Source organism: Pipistrellus kuhlii, unplaced genomic scaffold, assembly GCF_014108245.1.
Source record: "Pipistrellus kuhlii isolate mPipKuh1 unplaced genomic scaffold, mPipKuh1.p scaffold_m20_p_1, whole genome shotgun sequence".
Classification (NCBI taxonomy): domain Eukaryota; kingdom Metazoa; phylum Chordata; class Mammalia; order Chiroptera; family Vespertilionidae; genus Pipistrellus; species Pipistrellus kuhlii.
Window position 1 is genome coordinate 44,430,998 of NW_023425404.1, and position 14,199 is coordinate 44,445,196.

At 43.7% G+C, this 14,199-nt stretch overlaps 1 protein-coding gene across 3 annotated transcripts in view; it reads left to right on the top strand.

Moving 5' to 3' along the window:
- The first annotated feature begins 1,844 nt into the window (after window positions 1-1,844).
- The window catches only part of DMXL2 (Dmx like 2), a 140,772-nt gene continuing 128,417 nt past the window's right edge, over window positions 1,845-14,199 (top strand). Inside the window, exon 1 of one of the 3 annotated variants that reach the window (XM_036442045.2) lies at window positions 1,845-2,380. In XM_036442045.2, coding sequence (XP_036297938.1) covers window positions 2,294-2,380 — 87 coding nt within the window. In that variant the 5' untranslated portion in view covers window positions 1,845-2,293. The remainder of the gene's footprint in view (window positions 2,381-14,199) is intronic. The other 2 variants (XM_036442016.2, XM_036442035.2) reach the window with 2 other exon arrangements.

The following is a 14,199-nucleotide window of genomic DNA, read 5'->3' on the forward strand; positions in this document are numbered from 1 at the left end:
ACTTACATTGCTATGTGATATGTGTTTCAAAAGGAGGAAGCCTCAAGGTATTTGGGGGTGCATAAAAAGGCTTTACTAAATAGGTGACTTTTAAACTAAATTGTGGTTTGTCAGGTCCAGACGAGGAGGAAGGGCATTCTAGACAGAGCAAAGAACGTGAGTCAGGATGAGGAAGCATAAGAGAATGCAGCATGATCTGGAAACAGCAAATAACTCAGTGGGGTTGGAGCATAGTGGCTGTGAAGGAACAGCTTCAGGTGACAAGATTAGGGAGAAACCGGAATGAACAGATTAGTCAGACCCCCTAAGGAGTTCAGGTGTTAGCCTGCAGGGAATGGGGTTTTTAAGCAGAGGAATTTTTCCTTTAAAAGGTTTTTCTGGCTGCAGTGTGGTGGGTGGATTGGAGAGCAAGAAATGGAAGGCAAACTAGTTAGGAGGCTGTTGTGGCAATTAAATGAGAAACGATTAGGTCTGAAATGAAGGTAAATGGCAGTGGGGATAATGAGAGGCAAGAATTAGAGACTTCGAAAAGGAATCCTTAAATATAGGCAGGAGAAAGGAACCAAAAGTGGCTCTATGGTTTCTCTATTGGAGGAGGAGTCATGTCACTAAATGAAAAGGAAAATACCCTAGCTCATCAGAATTATCTTTGACTCCTTCTCCTTTCCACAGAAAAATGACCAACTCCTCCCAGGCATTTGCTTCTAATCCTCCCCATCCTCCTAATTGTGCGAGCAAAGTCATCTTCCTAAAACAGCTTTGACTATATAAACATTTGAAGGACACCTCCCTCCCCCATCCCCAGGCAGAACGCAACCCACGCTTCTTAGTGGGGCATTCAGGCAGGCCACCTTCAGGCAGACCACAAGCTACCTACTGAATACCTTGATCTCCTTAACTTTCATTTCCTTTCCCTACCTAACATCCATCTGATCTTTGTTCCTCCATCCTGCCAAAAATATTCTTCCTTTTCTGTGATACAAAGACTTCGTGTCTCACTCATGACACGACACTTGGCGTTCTGCCTGCTTTATAGATAGCTGTGCCTTGGTATCTCTTCTCCTTCTTTGTCCCCAATGACTCCTTACACAGCGTAGGGTAAAACATTTATGATGCATTGACCTGGAGCGAGGATCTGACCCCTCTATTCACCACTCAAAGTTTAGCAGACGGCCTGGAAAAATCAGGTGATTATGCGAATCCATGACATCATGCATTTAAAAGAGAGAGAGAGAGAGAGAGAGAGAGAGAGAGAGAGAGAGAGAGAGAGAGAGAGAGAGAGAGTCTATTCTAGAGGAATCACCCGTCTCTAGGGGCCCTTGCTCTGTCTACATACAACAACCATGACAATAGCTGGGAGCAAAATAATTTGCTGTCAGGGAAGTACGGCCTCTCGAGTTTGAAGATGCCTTTATTGTTTATATAAAATAAAATATCATAGGCATTGTACTTGGAAAAAGCTCTTAGGGATGGATCTAAGATCTCCCGAGGTGGAATTTCCCGGTGACGGATTGTCCTCCTGAGGTCAACTTCACTGACCATCCTCACCCAGCGTACTTGGCAAAGGATTAAATGCGGCAAAACACAAAAAAATGCGGTGTTTCCCGGGTCTGACAGCGCGTGGCCCCCCAGCGGCCGCCGCCCGGCACGCCCCGCCCCCGCCCCCGCCCCCGCCCCCGCCCCCGCCGGCGGCCGCAGCCCGGAGGCTCCCCGGGAACCCCCGCACGCCTGCGCGGCGCGCAGTCCGGCCCGCGGATCCGCACGGCGGGCGCAATTGCCCTGGAAACCGCTGCGCGCGCACGCGCAGACGCGGGGCCCGGCCGACGGGCAGAGCTCAGAGCCCAGCGGCGGGAGGAGGGGTTTACCCTCCCCCTTGACCGTCGCGCCCAGCTAGCTCCCTCGGGCGGAGCGTCCCCGCCTCCCTGCTCGCTTCAGCTCGCCCGTCTCCCCCCAACGCTCCGCTCCGCTCCGCTCCCCGCCACACGCGCACCCGCGCCCTCCCGCATTGGTGCGCCGGTGCAGCGGGCGGTGGGAGCCTCCATCCGGGCATTTCCGCCGCCGAGGCGCTGCGACCCGGGCGGCGTCGGCGGTTGAGGAGCTCCCATGGCAGGGACGAGGCGGGGCGAGGCGGACAGAGTGTGAGGCGATCAGCCGGAGCGGCTCTGCGGCGGGTCCCCGAGGGAGGCGGCGGCGGCGGCGGCGGCGGCGGGGCGGCGCTCTCGCGGCCGGGGGAGGACCGGGGCGCGGGCCGGTCAAGCCTCTCGTGCATTCCCCGGCCAGCCCGGCTCCGGACATGCATCTGCATCAGGTCCTCACCGGTGCCGTCAACCCCGGAGACAATTGCTACTCCGTGGGCAGCGTCCGCGATGTCCCCTTCACGGTGAGCGGCGCCCGGGAGCCCGGGGGGCGGGCGGGGGAGAGACCAGGGCCGAACCCCCCAGTCCCGGGCCCCACGCTCCCCGCGGGGCTGATGGTGGGCCCCGCCCGCTCCCCTCTCTGCGGCCCGATGACGGGGGCGGGGGCGTGGGGCTGTCCGTCCTGCGGCTGGGGTAGGAAATCACCCACCAGGGAGAGGATTAAGAATCCACCCCGGGGGGCTGTCTGGGCGAGAAGGTTCCTGTCCGAGGGCTGCCCCGGGGCTGCGCTGAGGAGGCGGGTTGCAGCGGCTGGAAGCCCCGGGCGCCCCGTTCGCACCTGCTCTGGGCGTGGAGGCGGGGGACGCAGTCGTGCTCGGAGCTGTGAAGGCGAAGCCGCCTTTTGCGCTGGGCTCCCCGGGTCCGCCCTGCTAGGAGCCTGCGGCTTCAAACCCAGCCCAGCCCTCTGTCTCCTGATATGCAGAATCTTAATTCCAAGGAGAAAAAGAAAAAGAAAAAAAAATCATCATTCTTTTAAGCTAAGACAGTGTGAAATTTTACGACAGCGCTTGTTTGTGCGAGTCAAGTGTGTTCAAACAAGAATGTGTTAGAACCTCTTTGACATCTAAATGAAATATGTTTCTCCTGTAGCGTGGATGGGTCAGTCCCTTTTGAGAATGGGATGTTGGTAGTATTGCAAATTCAAACCGAGCTCTAAAGCGTTTATCTATAGACTCCTATTAATGAGTGTTTTTTTTTGTATTAAATTTATACAAGACCTTCCATAGAAGGGGCTGTAGGCAGAGACCAGGATTAAATACACATTGTTATTGACAACGATCTTCTTGATAAAATTGGAAACAGCAAAATGCTTTTTAGACAAGGGAAACACTTTGATCTGATGTCTGCCTCCCAACAGCATGTTTTCAAAGCTGCAGAAATAAGAAAAGCTCCAGCAAAACTGCAGAATCATTATGTAGCACGGTGCATGCTGGAACAGAATTTTTCTGTCATTGTGATACATTAGAAACAACTACAAGATTGATTTTTTTTGGTCCATTTTAATTTTTAAATGTAATTAAGTTGGCTTTGTTCCAGTTGAGGTCGAACACTTGAAAAATATAATTTGCCTGACATATAAAGTTACACCTTTCTCTTATCAACAATGTCAACCTGTGTTTTGTGTACATGAGACCTAAAAGATCCATATAGTATTGAGCATGTTTGTCAAGTGTGGAGGGAGTATTTGGGGCGCAGAGGAGAAATTTCCCTCTCCCCCAGTTGTGTAAGTGGCGGAGAAGCTCCTCAGGGTTGGAAGAGCAGACTTCCTCCATGAAGTAAGAAATCTGGAACCCTGGGTTATGGGGTATTTCCACACTAGGGTGGTGGTGCTAATTCTGTTTTCTTCTGAAGCAGAATGGTGCTCACTGCGGGTCTTGTCTATAGTGCTAAAATGGGTTCAGATGCAGTCTGGAAAAGTCAGTGCAAAAACTCTGAGTGCTGTGCAGGTGTGGTTATGCTGGAGGCCACCTATGATATTTTAATATCTTTTCCACCCCTCCCCAATTCAAACCTGTCACCAATTCTCGGTGACTCTGCAGTGTCTGTTAGATTTACCCCTTTTCATATCCCGAGTTGACACCTTATTATGGAGCCTTAATTATGTTTTTTAATATGACAACTTCCAACTGGCTTTCTGGACACTTATTTGATCACTTCAGTTCATCCTACACATAGCTGCTGGGATAATCTTCCAATACCATTTCACCATATCATTCTGGGCTCAGGCAGGCCCCACCCCCCAGCACGGACCTCCACCCCGATTGGGGGTGTGGCTGGCCTGCAAATCACCCAAGGCCCCCACCAGGGACCCTCACTTCAATCGAGGGTGTGGTCAGCCTGCAGAGGGACCAAGAGGTTGGCCATTCCCGTCTGCTTGCTAGCCCCGCCCCCCATCTGGTCGCCCTCTGTTTTATGGGGTGACCAGCGGGGCAGGGGTCTTGGCCTGGCACTGCTCATATCTGCCACCACCTGGGTCCCTGGGTCCCTGTTCCCCATTGGGCAATTGGGGCCTGGGGACTGGGGGCAGCTCCTGCATTGAGCATCTGCCCCCTGGTGGTCAGTGTGCATCATAACGACTGGTTCTGCTATTCAATTGATTTGCATATTACCCTTTTATTATAGACACACACACACACACACACACACACACACACACACACACACGGAGTGGCCAGAATATTATGCATTCAGAGATCATAATAATTTGGCCACTCAGAGAGTGTGTGTGTGTGTGTATCACCTTTTGATCATTCTTTCCTTTTCAATGTAGATCTAAGTTCTGGAAATATGGTTATCCTGCAAAAGTTAAGTCCCGAACAGTCCAAAGAAATCATCTTCTACCATGTATATGCTTTCTTATATTTTATTTTGCCATTTAGAAATTTCCAACTACATTCTTATAGATACAGTGGTGCCTCGCATAAAGAAAGCCTCGCACAGCGAACGCTGCACACAACGAACTTCATTTCATGATTCATACAACGAACTTCGTTTCACACAACGAAGTTGCCCGAGCTTCCATGACCGCTTTGCCCGAGCTTCCACGACTGCTTCGCCCGAGCTTCCACGATCGCTGCCGATGTATTGCATCCTTCCGCGCAGGCACTGCAGGCAGTCGTTAGTCACTGCGCTTAACTTAAGCACGTATAGCGTCAATCGTTCTTCATTACGAATTAAATCACGCACGTATCATGGCAGTCGTCCTTTTAAGTTAAACTCAATATTTTTTTTATATCATGATGTATCTAAATAAAAATAATAACAAAAAATTTATCTTTTTTATGTCATCTTAGCATATTTTATGCTACAGAACGAATTATTTTTTTTAACATGTATTGTTATGGGAAAACGCGTTTCACATAACGAACTTTTTGCATAACAAACTTGCTCCTGGAACGAATTAAGTTCGTTGTGTGAGGCACCACTGTAAGTGAATGCTTCAAGTCTTAATGCAATGGATAGTGTAAATTTTTCTTCATTTATGCTTTTACTTTCCTGAAAAGTAGTCCTTAGTTATTTTTGTAAGCATTAAAATATTAATTAAAATGATGATGGTACATGATTATTATTAATCTAATTTTAAAAATTTACCATTTGGTTTTAAGGGGTGCAGACTATTTTCATGTGGATAGGTGACTTCAATCTGATATGAATTCTACACATTGATCAAAGTGTACAAAAATTAGCAAGTCATTTCCACTCTTAAGGAGCTTGTAATATAATGGCAGAGATAAAAAGTATGTACAAAATTATAATGTAAGGAGGATAGAAGAGATTGCTTATAGCTGGGAAGATAAGAAAAGATTTCAGAAAAGATTGACATTTGAAAAGATAGTGGTTTTAGGCCTTTCTGGATGGCAAGAACAACAAAAGCCAAGGAAAGGTGTGATGAGGATAAATTATTGGGAATAACAGTATGATAGGGTGAATTCCTTCACAAAAGTGATTTTTAAAAAATTTTTAAAAAATATATTCTACTGATTTTTTACAGAGAGGAAGGAAGGGAGAGAGACAGAGAGCCAGAAATGTCAATGAGAGAAACATCGACCAGCTGCCTCTTGCACACCCCCTACCGGGGACGTGCCCGCAACCAGCGTACATGCCCTTGACCAGAATCGAACCCGGGACCCTTCAGTCCGCAGACTGACACTCCATCGCTGAGCCAAACCGGCTTTGGCACAAAAGTGATTTTTAAGAAACACACTGAACTCTTTATTAAAAAGCAAACACCCTTAGAATATTGAAAAATATGATTCCCAAACATTACCCATATCTTTTTAGGAAAACATATCTTGATATTTCTTGACTTTTGTTGTTGTCATTGTTTTTTTTTTCTTTCCCCTCTCAAAGTCACCAGGTTAGTAATGAATGAAGAAACATTAATTTAAAAGTTAGAAGACAATGTTATATGATCTGTTTTTCTGGTATTTAGATATATTTTAATTTTATCATAGCATCATAACATTCTAATCCTAGAATTATAGCAACACCAAACTTTGAAATGATAAGGCTTTTTATACATTTAGTAAATGTTTGTTGAACACATAGGGTGTGGGAGGCTCTGTGAAGATTAAGGGGAAGAAAGGAATAAAAAAACTTAGTCCTGATTTCAGGGAATTTATTAAGTGCAGGAACCTCGTAATCTACTTGGAGAGTTAAGACATGTACTTAGCCACAGCAGGCCAGCTGAGTGGTATTGTGAGGCACTGAAGTTCTGGTGGGATTTCAGGAGGAATAATAGATCACTTTTGGCCAGGGAAATTGGGGAGTTGGACAGAAGTATGCTTCTGTATTAGCTGGTTATTAATAGGTCTAGCAATTCTTATACCTATTGACAGCCTATGCTGAAAGTAAAGGGGAAGACAGAAGTTAAGAATTTATAATGGGCTTGTTTTCCAAGAGAAATTGGCCCATTTTTTTTTTTCTTGGAGAGTAGCTTCTTGTTTATTTAAATAGATATTTTGTAGAGTTTGTAGGCATGTGTTTTGTCAGCCTGTAGATGTATAGGGTGGCAAAAGTAGGTTTACAGTTGTGAGTATGCAAAACAAAATTTATTCTTATATTATTATTTATTAATTTCCTTACAAACAACTGTAAACCTACTTTTGCCCTGCCCTGTATATGAGGTTATGTAAGTTCTTTTTTTATGTCCTCATGTAGATTGTTAATTATACTTCCTACTTTTAGTGACAAGACTTCCAACAGCTACCCAGATCGCCCCTAACTGCCCCTCACTGCCAACCTGGTCACCCCTAACTGCCCCCTGCTGCCGGCCAGGTTGCTCCCAACTGCCCCTTCCCTGCCAGCCTGGTTGCCCCCAAGTGACCCCCCCCCCCCCGGCAACAACCTGGTCACCCCCCAACTGACCCCATGATGACCTGGTTGCCCCCAACAGCACCCCCTCTACCCCCGACAGTCTGGTCACCCCAACAGCCCCCCCTGCCAGCTTGGTCACCCCTCACGGCCCTCCCTGCTGTCTTGGTCATCCCAAACAACCTGCTGTTCAGTCGCTTGGTCATCCCTTGGACCAGCCCTGGGTAGCTGTTCAGTTGCTTGGTCATCCGAGGCTTGCCTGCACCTTGGGCCAGCCCTGGGGGGATGGGGGGCTGAAGGGACTGGGTGCCGCCATCTTGTGGCTGTGGGTGCCGCCATCTTTGAGGGCATGACAGTCAATTAGCATATTTCCTCCTTATTGGCGTGGGTACCACCAGCTTTGTGAGGGTGTGATGGCAATTAGCATATTCCCTCTTTATTAGATAGGATGATTGTATCTTTAGAATCTGGTTACTGGTAGTTGCCTGGAACTGTCACATGCAGTATGGAGTGGGAGATGGGGCCAGTGTAATGGTGTTTAGGTTCTGTAGCCCCTACATATGGTCACTCCTTTATTTTCTGTTCTTAGGATTTGGGATATAAGAAATAATAATCAGTATCTTAACTTGGATCTTGAGAAATTCTTAGAACAAATCAGTCTCAGTATCTATATACATAAAAGCCAAGTGACCAGAACAACTGAAATGACTGGAACAACTGGTATGACTGGTCACTATGACGTGCACTGTGGCTGGCCAACTGGGCCGATTAGGAGCGTGGCCAGCTGGCCAATCTGTGGCTCCTCCCCCAGGCTGGTCCCACCCCCAATCGGTCCCCAACTCCAATTGGGAGTGGGGCTGGCCTGCCAACTTCCCATGTCCCCTCCCCTTGGCCAGCCGGACCCTATCTGTGTATGAATTTGTGCACCAGGTCTCTAGTTTAATCAAAAAGGACACAGAATGTTGGGTCACAGCTACAGTAGCACAGTGGAAAAAGAAATCATGCCTGACCAATTTAATTTTCTTCTGTGATAGAAAGGAATAACTCATGATGTAACAGGATAGGACCTATTATTGAGGGAGCAGGTGCAACTTACATAGGTGGTATGAACTGTACTTCTTTTCTTTTAGATATAGTTCATGTAACCCTGGGACTTGATGTGTACATGTGAAACCAATTGCCATGCTTTCATTCTGATTTTTAGGAGAAACCAGGAAACCTGAGGCCAATGGGCATTATGCAAAGGGGCTTCAAGCATGTCAGACTTGCGGCTGGCGAGCTGCATGTTTAACATGTTTGGCATGGACCCGAAAAACATGAAAGCTTTGGCTTAGATTCAGTTCAAAGATACACTTAGCTTACATGGTAAAATGTTAACATTTTCCTAGGAGTAATTGTTCTTGGAGAATTGTGCGGGCGCAATTTCTCCATTGATAGTGGAGGTGGGGTTCTTGGGACACTGATGGAATAAGAATTTCTGAAGGCTCCAACTGGAGGATGAGCTGTGGTAGAAAGGTTTATTTGTGTGAAGTTATATTCCTCGGTTTGCAAAGTCCCATTTCCCTTAATCTAGTCCTGGAAAAGGTGCAGCTGGGATCCAGCAGAGCTAGAAACAAAGCCAGTGACCAAGGTTTCCAGTTCATGGTGGAGTTGAGTCCGGAACAGAATCGGGCTAATTTTAGTCTATTAATTCATTGTGTGTGGGATCCATGTGGCTTGAGCTATGTGGGTGAATGCAAAGCATGTGCGCCCCACAGGAATCAGGCAGGAGCAACGAGCATAAGCAAGAGAGGGAGTCCCCCTTGTTTAGGACAGGGGTGGGGAACATCCAGCCCTCATTTTGTCTGGCCCAGCCAAGGCATTTAATTAGTGAGTTAATTAAATGTTTGACCAAATATAGCAGGCTACATTTTTAGTCGTTAATTTTGTATGGCTTGAGAAAGATGTTAGGAACACCCAAATGGCCCCTGGCAGAAAAAAGGTTTTCCAGTCTTGGTTTAGGAGATTAAATATCAAATCTTCCAGGCTTGCAGTGGCCATGTCCACACACCTACTCTGGCCAATGCCCTGTTCCCAAGTATGACTGATAAGCAAGCACCCTTTCTAGGTCATTTAGACTTTACTGGGTGTCCTATCATATTTAGCCTCCCCTCTGTTCCTTTTTAGTTAATTAATAACCAGGTCATTACATCAGTATCACAATGACTTTGGTTTTGTGATATGCTGGCAACTTCCTCACGTGTCTGGCCTTGACTGTATTGTACTTAGAAGGATATACTAAGGAGATAATTCAAATTATTATATACTCAACCCATAGCATCTTCCATTATTCCTTTTAAGTGGATGGATTGTGTCTCTAGCAAAGGCCAGTTCCTCCATTTATACATCAGTGATTTTGCCTCTAAGGGGACACTTGACAATTTCTGGAGACATTTATTTTGATGGAGTTGGCAGGGAGGACTGGCATCTAGTGGCAAAAGGCCAGAAATCCTGGTAAATGTCATATAATGCATAAGACAGTGCTCCCCCACCAATGAAGAATTATTCATCCCCAAATGTAAATTCTGCCTAAGTTGTGAGAAACCCTGGTATACCCTAGTCTCTATTCCCTCATTACTCAAGGGCATTGCACTAGAATTTCTTCTTTTTGGAATACTTTCTTCATGGAGCTCTCCTGGTTTTCCTTTACTTACCTTTATTGCTCCTTCTCAGCCTGATTCCACATTTCTATATCCTGTTTCTTTGACATTTCTCTCTTGAATGTCAAATACTACCTCAGAGTCCTCATGCTCATAACATTGTCCTCCTCCAGCCTTTCCTAAACCAGTAAATGGCTACTTCATTTTTTTTTTCAGTTCCCTTGGAATTTTTCACTACTTTCAAATTTATACCTTATTCTATATAATAAAACCCTAATAGGCAAATTTACCGATTGGTGGAACATCTGGTCACTATGATGCACCCTGACCACCAAGAGGCAGACGCTCAACACAAGAGCTGCCCCCTGGTGGTCAGTGCGCTCCCATATTGGGAGCACTGCTCAGCCAGAAGCCGGGCTCACCGCTGGCGAGTGCAGTGACGGTGGTGGGAGCCTCTCCTGCTTCCACAGCAGTGCTATGGAGCAGTGAGCCGAGTGGTAAGGAGCAGTGAGCAGGCAGGTGGTAAGGAGCGAGGGGTCCTGGATGCAAGAGGGCACAGGCCAGGCTGAAGGACACCCCCGCCCAGTGGACGAATTTCATGCTCTGGGCTTCTAATACCTAATATTGACAAATTATGTTGGCTCTACCTGCAAAATAATCCAGAATCTGACCAGTTCTTATCATTTGTATTGCTACCACTCTATTTATTTTTTATTTTATTAAAAAAAATTGATTTCAGAGAGGTAAGGAGAGGGAGAGAGAGAGAAACATCACTGATGAGAGAGAATCATTGATCAGCTGCTTCCTGCATGCCCCCTACTAGGGATTGAGCCTGCAACTTGGCCTGTGCTCTTGACTGGAATCAAACTTGGGACCTTACAGTTCATAGGCTGGCGCTTTATCCACTGAGCCAACCAGCTAGGGCTTTTACTGCTACCACTCTGGTCCAAAACACCATCGTCTCTACCATTATGGTGGTTTTATCCTCCTTCAGGTTATTCTCAACATAGTAGCCAGAATGATTTTGTTTTAATACAGTCACATACCACTTAATGACAGGATCATTCTGAGAATGTGTCATTTATGATTTTGTCATTGTGTGAACATCAGATATTATACTTACACAAACCTAGATGGTATAGTCTACTACACACCTAGGCTATATTGTAAGGTAGTTATCAAATTTTCCTTAATTATGATTTGGAAAGACTTCAATGCATAAAAAGTTGGAGATCAACCTAATATCTAGAGTGTAGTGATTCTGTATTTTAAGAGTTACATGTTATAACAATCAACTGAGTTTGGCCTGGAAATGAAAATTGAGGAGCCTGACAAAGATATGATTGAGGTGACTTTCCCATTTGGCAGTAAACTAAAGTCAGCCAAAGAAGTATTCTTGGGTAGAAGCAAAATTCTTTTGGGACAGTAATTTTAATAATATACCAATGGAACATTGAAACATAGCTAGAATAATTTTATGCTGGAAAAATTTTTATATAGATATAATCAAGTGCTCAATTTTGCTTTTAAGAACAAAGACCCTAAAGCACTCTAAAAAAAAAATTATTAATGTAAGCCCTGGCTGGGTAGCTCAGTTGGTTAGAGCAGTGGTTGGCAAATTCATTAGTTAACAGCCAAATATCAACAGTACATTGATTGAAATTTCTTTGGAGAGCCAAATTTTTTAAATTTAAACTTCTTTTGACGCCACTTCTTCAAAATAGACTTGCCCAGGCCGTGGTATTTTGTGGAAGAGCCACACTCAAGGGAACAAAGAGCCCATGTGGCTCACGAGCCGCAGTTTGCCGACCCCTGGGTTAGAGTATTGTCCCCATTCACCAAGGTTGTGTGTTCCATCTTTTGTCAGGGTGCATATAAGAATTGATGTTTCTCACCCCTCCTCTCTCTCTCTCTCTCTCTCAAAAAAAAAAAAAATCAATTAAAAGTTATTAATGTAGCCAAAACCGGTTTGGCTCGGTGGATAGAGCATCGGTTTGCGGACTGGAAGGTCCCAGGTTTGATTCCGGTCAAAGAGCATGTACATTGGTTGCGGGCACATCCCCAGTAGGGGGTGTGCAGGAGGCAGCTGGCCGATGTTTCAATCTCATCAACATTTTCTACCTCTCTATTCCTCTCCTTCCTCTCTGTGGAAAATCAATAATATATATTAAAAAAAATAAAAAATAAAAGTTATTAATGTAATATCTGCATTCTAAAAAAACTCACAATTCAAACAATGTTGATATATAGAGAGTGAAAAGGAAAGTTTCCATTTTCCAATAGAATTTTGATGAGTATAACTTCCTGGTTATCTTTTATTAAAAAATATTTGAGTGCCTAGGTATTGTGTTAGGCAAACTAGCTATTAAATGTGCACTGTTGTACAGAGGACATGGTGTGTGTTGTTATAAGCTATAAACTAGTGAAATTGGGGGTCATCTATCAAAGTAATGATTTTGGTATAGGATAATTGACCTGAAGCCCTTCTTTCTGGCAATATTTAATAGTACCATTTGTATGTATCAGTATATAGAGACAAGACAATTTGTGTATTGTTTTTTTTTTTTTAAGTGGTAAGAATAATCTTTACCTTTATGTTAAATTGGTATATGAAATTAAATGTTATACAAATTACATCTACTAAAGAAATTTTATATTTAGGCATTAAAGGGTTTAATCAAAGTTACATAGCTAGTGGCAGAATTAAAACTAGAACACAAGGCTCCCAATCTGTTTTTTCCCCTCTCCCAATCCTTTTTGTCCCTTTAAAATTTAAAAAGTAACATATGTTCTTGTAGATCATTTGGAAAATGTAGAAGGAAGATAAAAATTACTGTTATGGTAAAATCCAGTGATAACCCCTCTTAACATTTTGGTAAATTAGACTGAGGGCTTAAGAAGGAGATTTGTATTACCAATGTTTATCTATACTTTTTGTCCATAATGAATTTTTAGTCATTCGTTTTCTAAGAATTTATTCTTTTGCAGAGATTTCCAAATTTATTAGTTTAAAATTGTTCACAGCAAGCTCTTATTATTTTTTTAAGATCTGTAGCATCTGTTGTGCTGCTTCTTTTCTCATTACTGCTCTTGGGTATTTGTGCCTGTTATTTTCTTCAATAGTTTATTAACTTTATAAATCTTTTAAAATAACCTACTTTTGACTGTTCTCTATATTATGCATTTATTTTCTATTTTATTAACTTTTATTCTTAATGTATTATTTTCTTCTTTCTATATTATTTGGATTAATTTTGCTGTTGCCCTCATAACTTACTCATTCCAGCTTTTTTCTACATATTCATTTATGTATGTTTTATATTCTTAGGATTTACTTCTATATCTTCATATCACACAGATATTTTTTATGTTATTTTATTTAAAAATATATTTTACTGATTTTTTACAGAGAGGAAGGGAGAGGGATAGAGAGTTAGAAACATTGATGAGAGAGAAACATTGATAAGCTGCCTCCTGCACACCCGCTACCGGGGATGTGCCTGCAACCAATGTACATGCCTGTGACCAGAATTGAACCTGGAACCTTTCAGTCCTCAGACCAACGCTCTATCCACTGAGCCAAACCGGTTTTGGCACAGATATTTTTTTAAATCACTAACTCATAAATAATTTAGAGGTGTGTTTATACCCTACAAATTACCACATGCATTCTGCAATTACCATGTGATTTACTAAAGTTTGATGAGGCTTTATATTCTTGCAAGCAATAGGAGAACCCTTTGCAATGTTTTTTTTTTTTTTTTTTTTTTTTTTTTTTTTTTTTTTAATCCTTATTGTTCAGATTATTACAATTGTTCCTCTTTTCCCCCCCATAGCTCCCTTCTGCCCGGATCCCACCCCGCCCTGTGCCCTTACCTCCCCATCCCCACTGTCCACATCCATAGGTGTATGATTTTTGTCCAGGCTCTTCCCGCACCCCCCACCTTTCCCCCCTGAGAATTGTCAGTCCACTCCTTTTTATGCCCCTGATTCTATTATATTCACCACTTTATTCTGTTCATCAGATTTTTTATTCACTTGATTTTTAGATTCACTTGTTGATAGATATGTATTTGTTGTTCATAATTTTTATCTTTACCTTTTTCTTCCTCTTCTTAAAGAATACCCATCAGCATTTCATATAATACTGGTTTGGTGGTGATGAACTCATTTAGCTTTTTCTTATCTGTGAAGCTCTTTATCTGCCCTTCAATTCTGAATGATAGCTTTGCTAGGTAGAGTAATCTTGGTTATAGGTTCTTGTTATTCATCATTTTGAATATTTCTTGCCACTCCCGTCTGGCCTGCATATTTTCTGTTGAGAAAGCAGC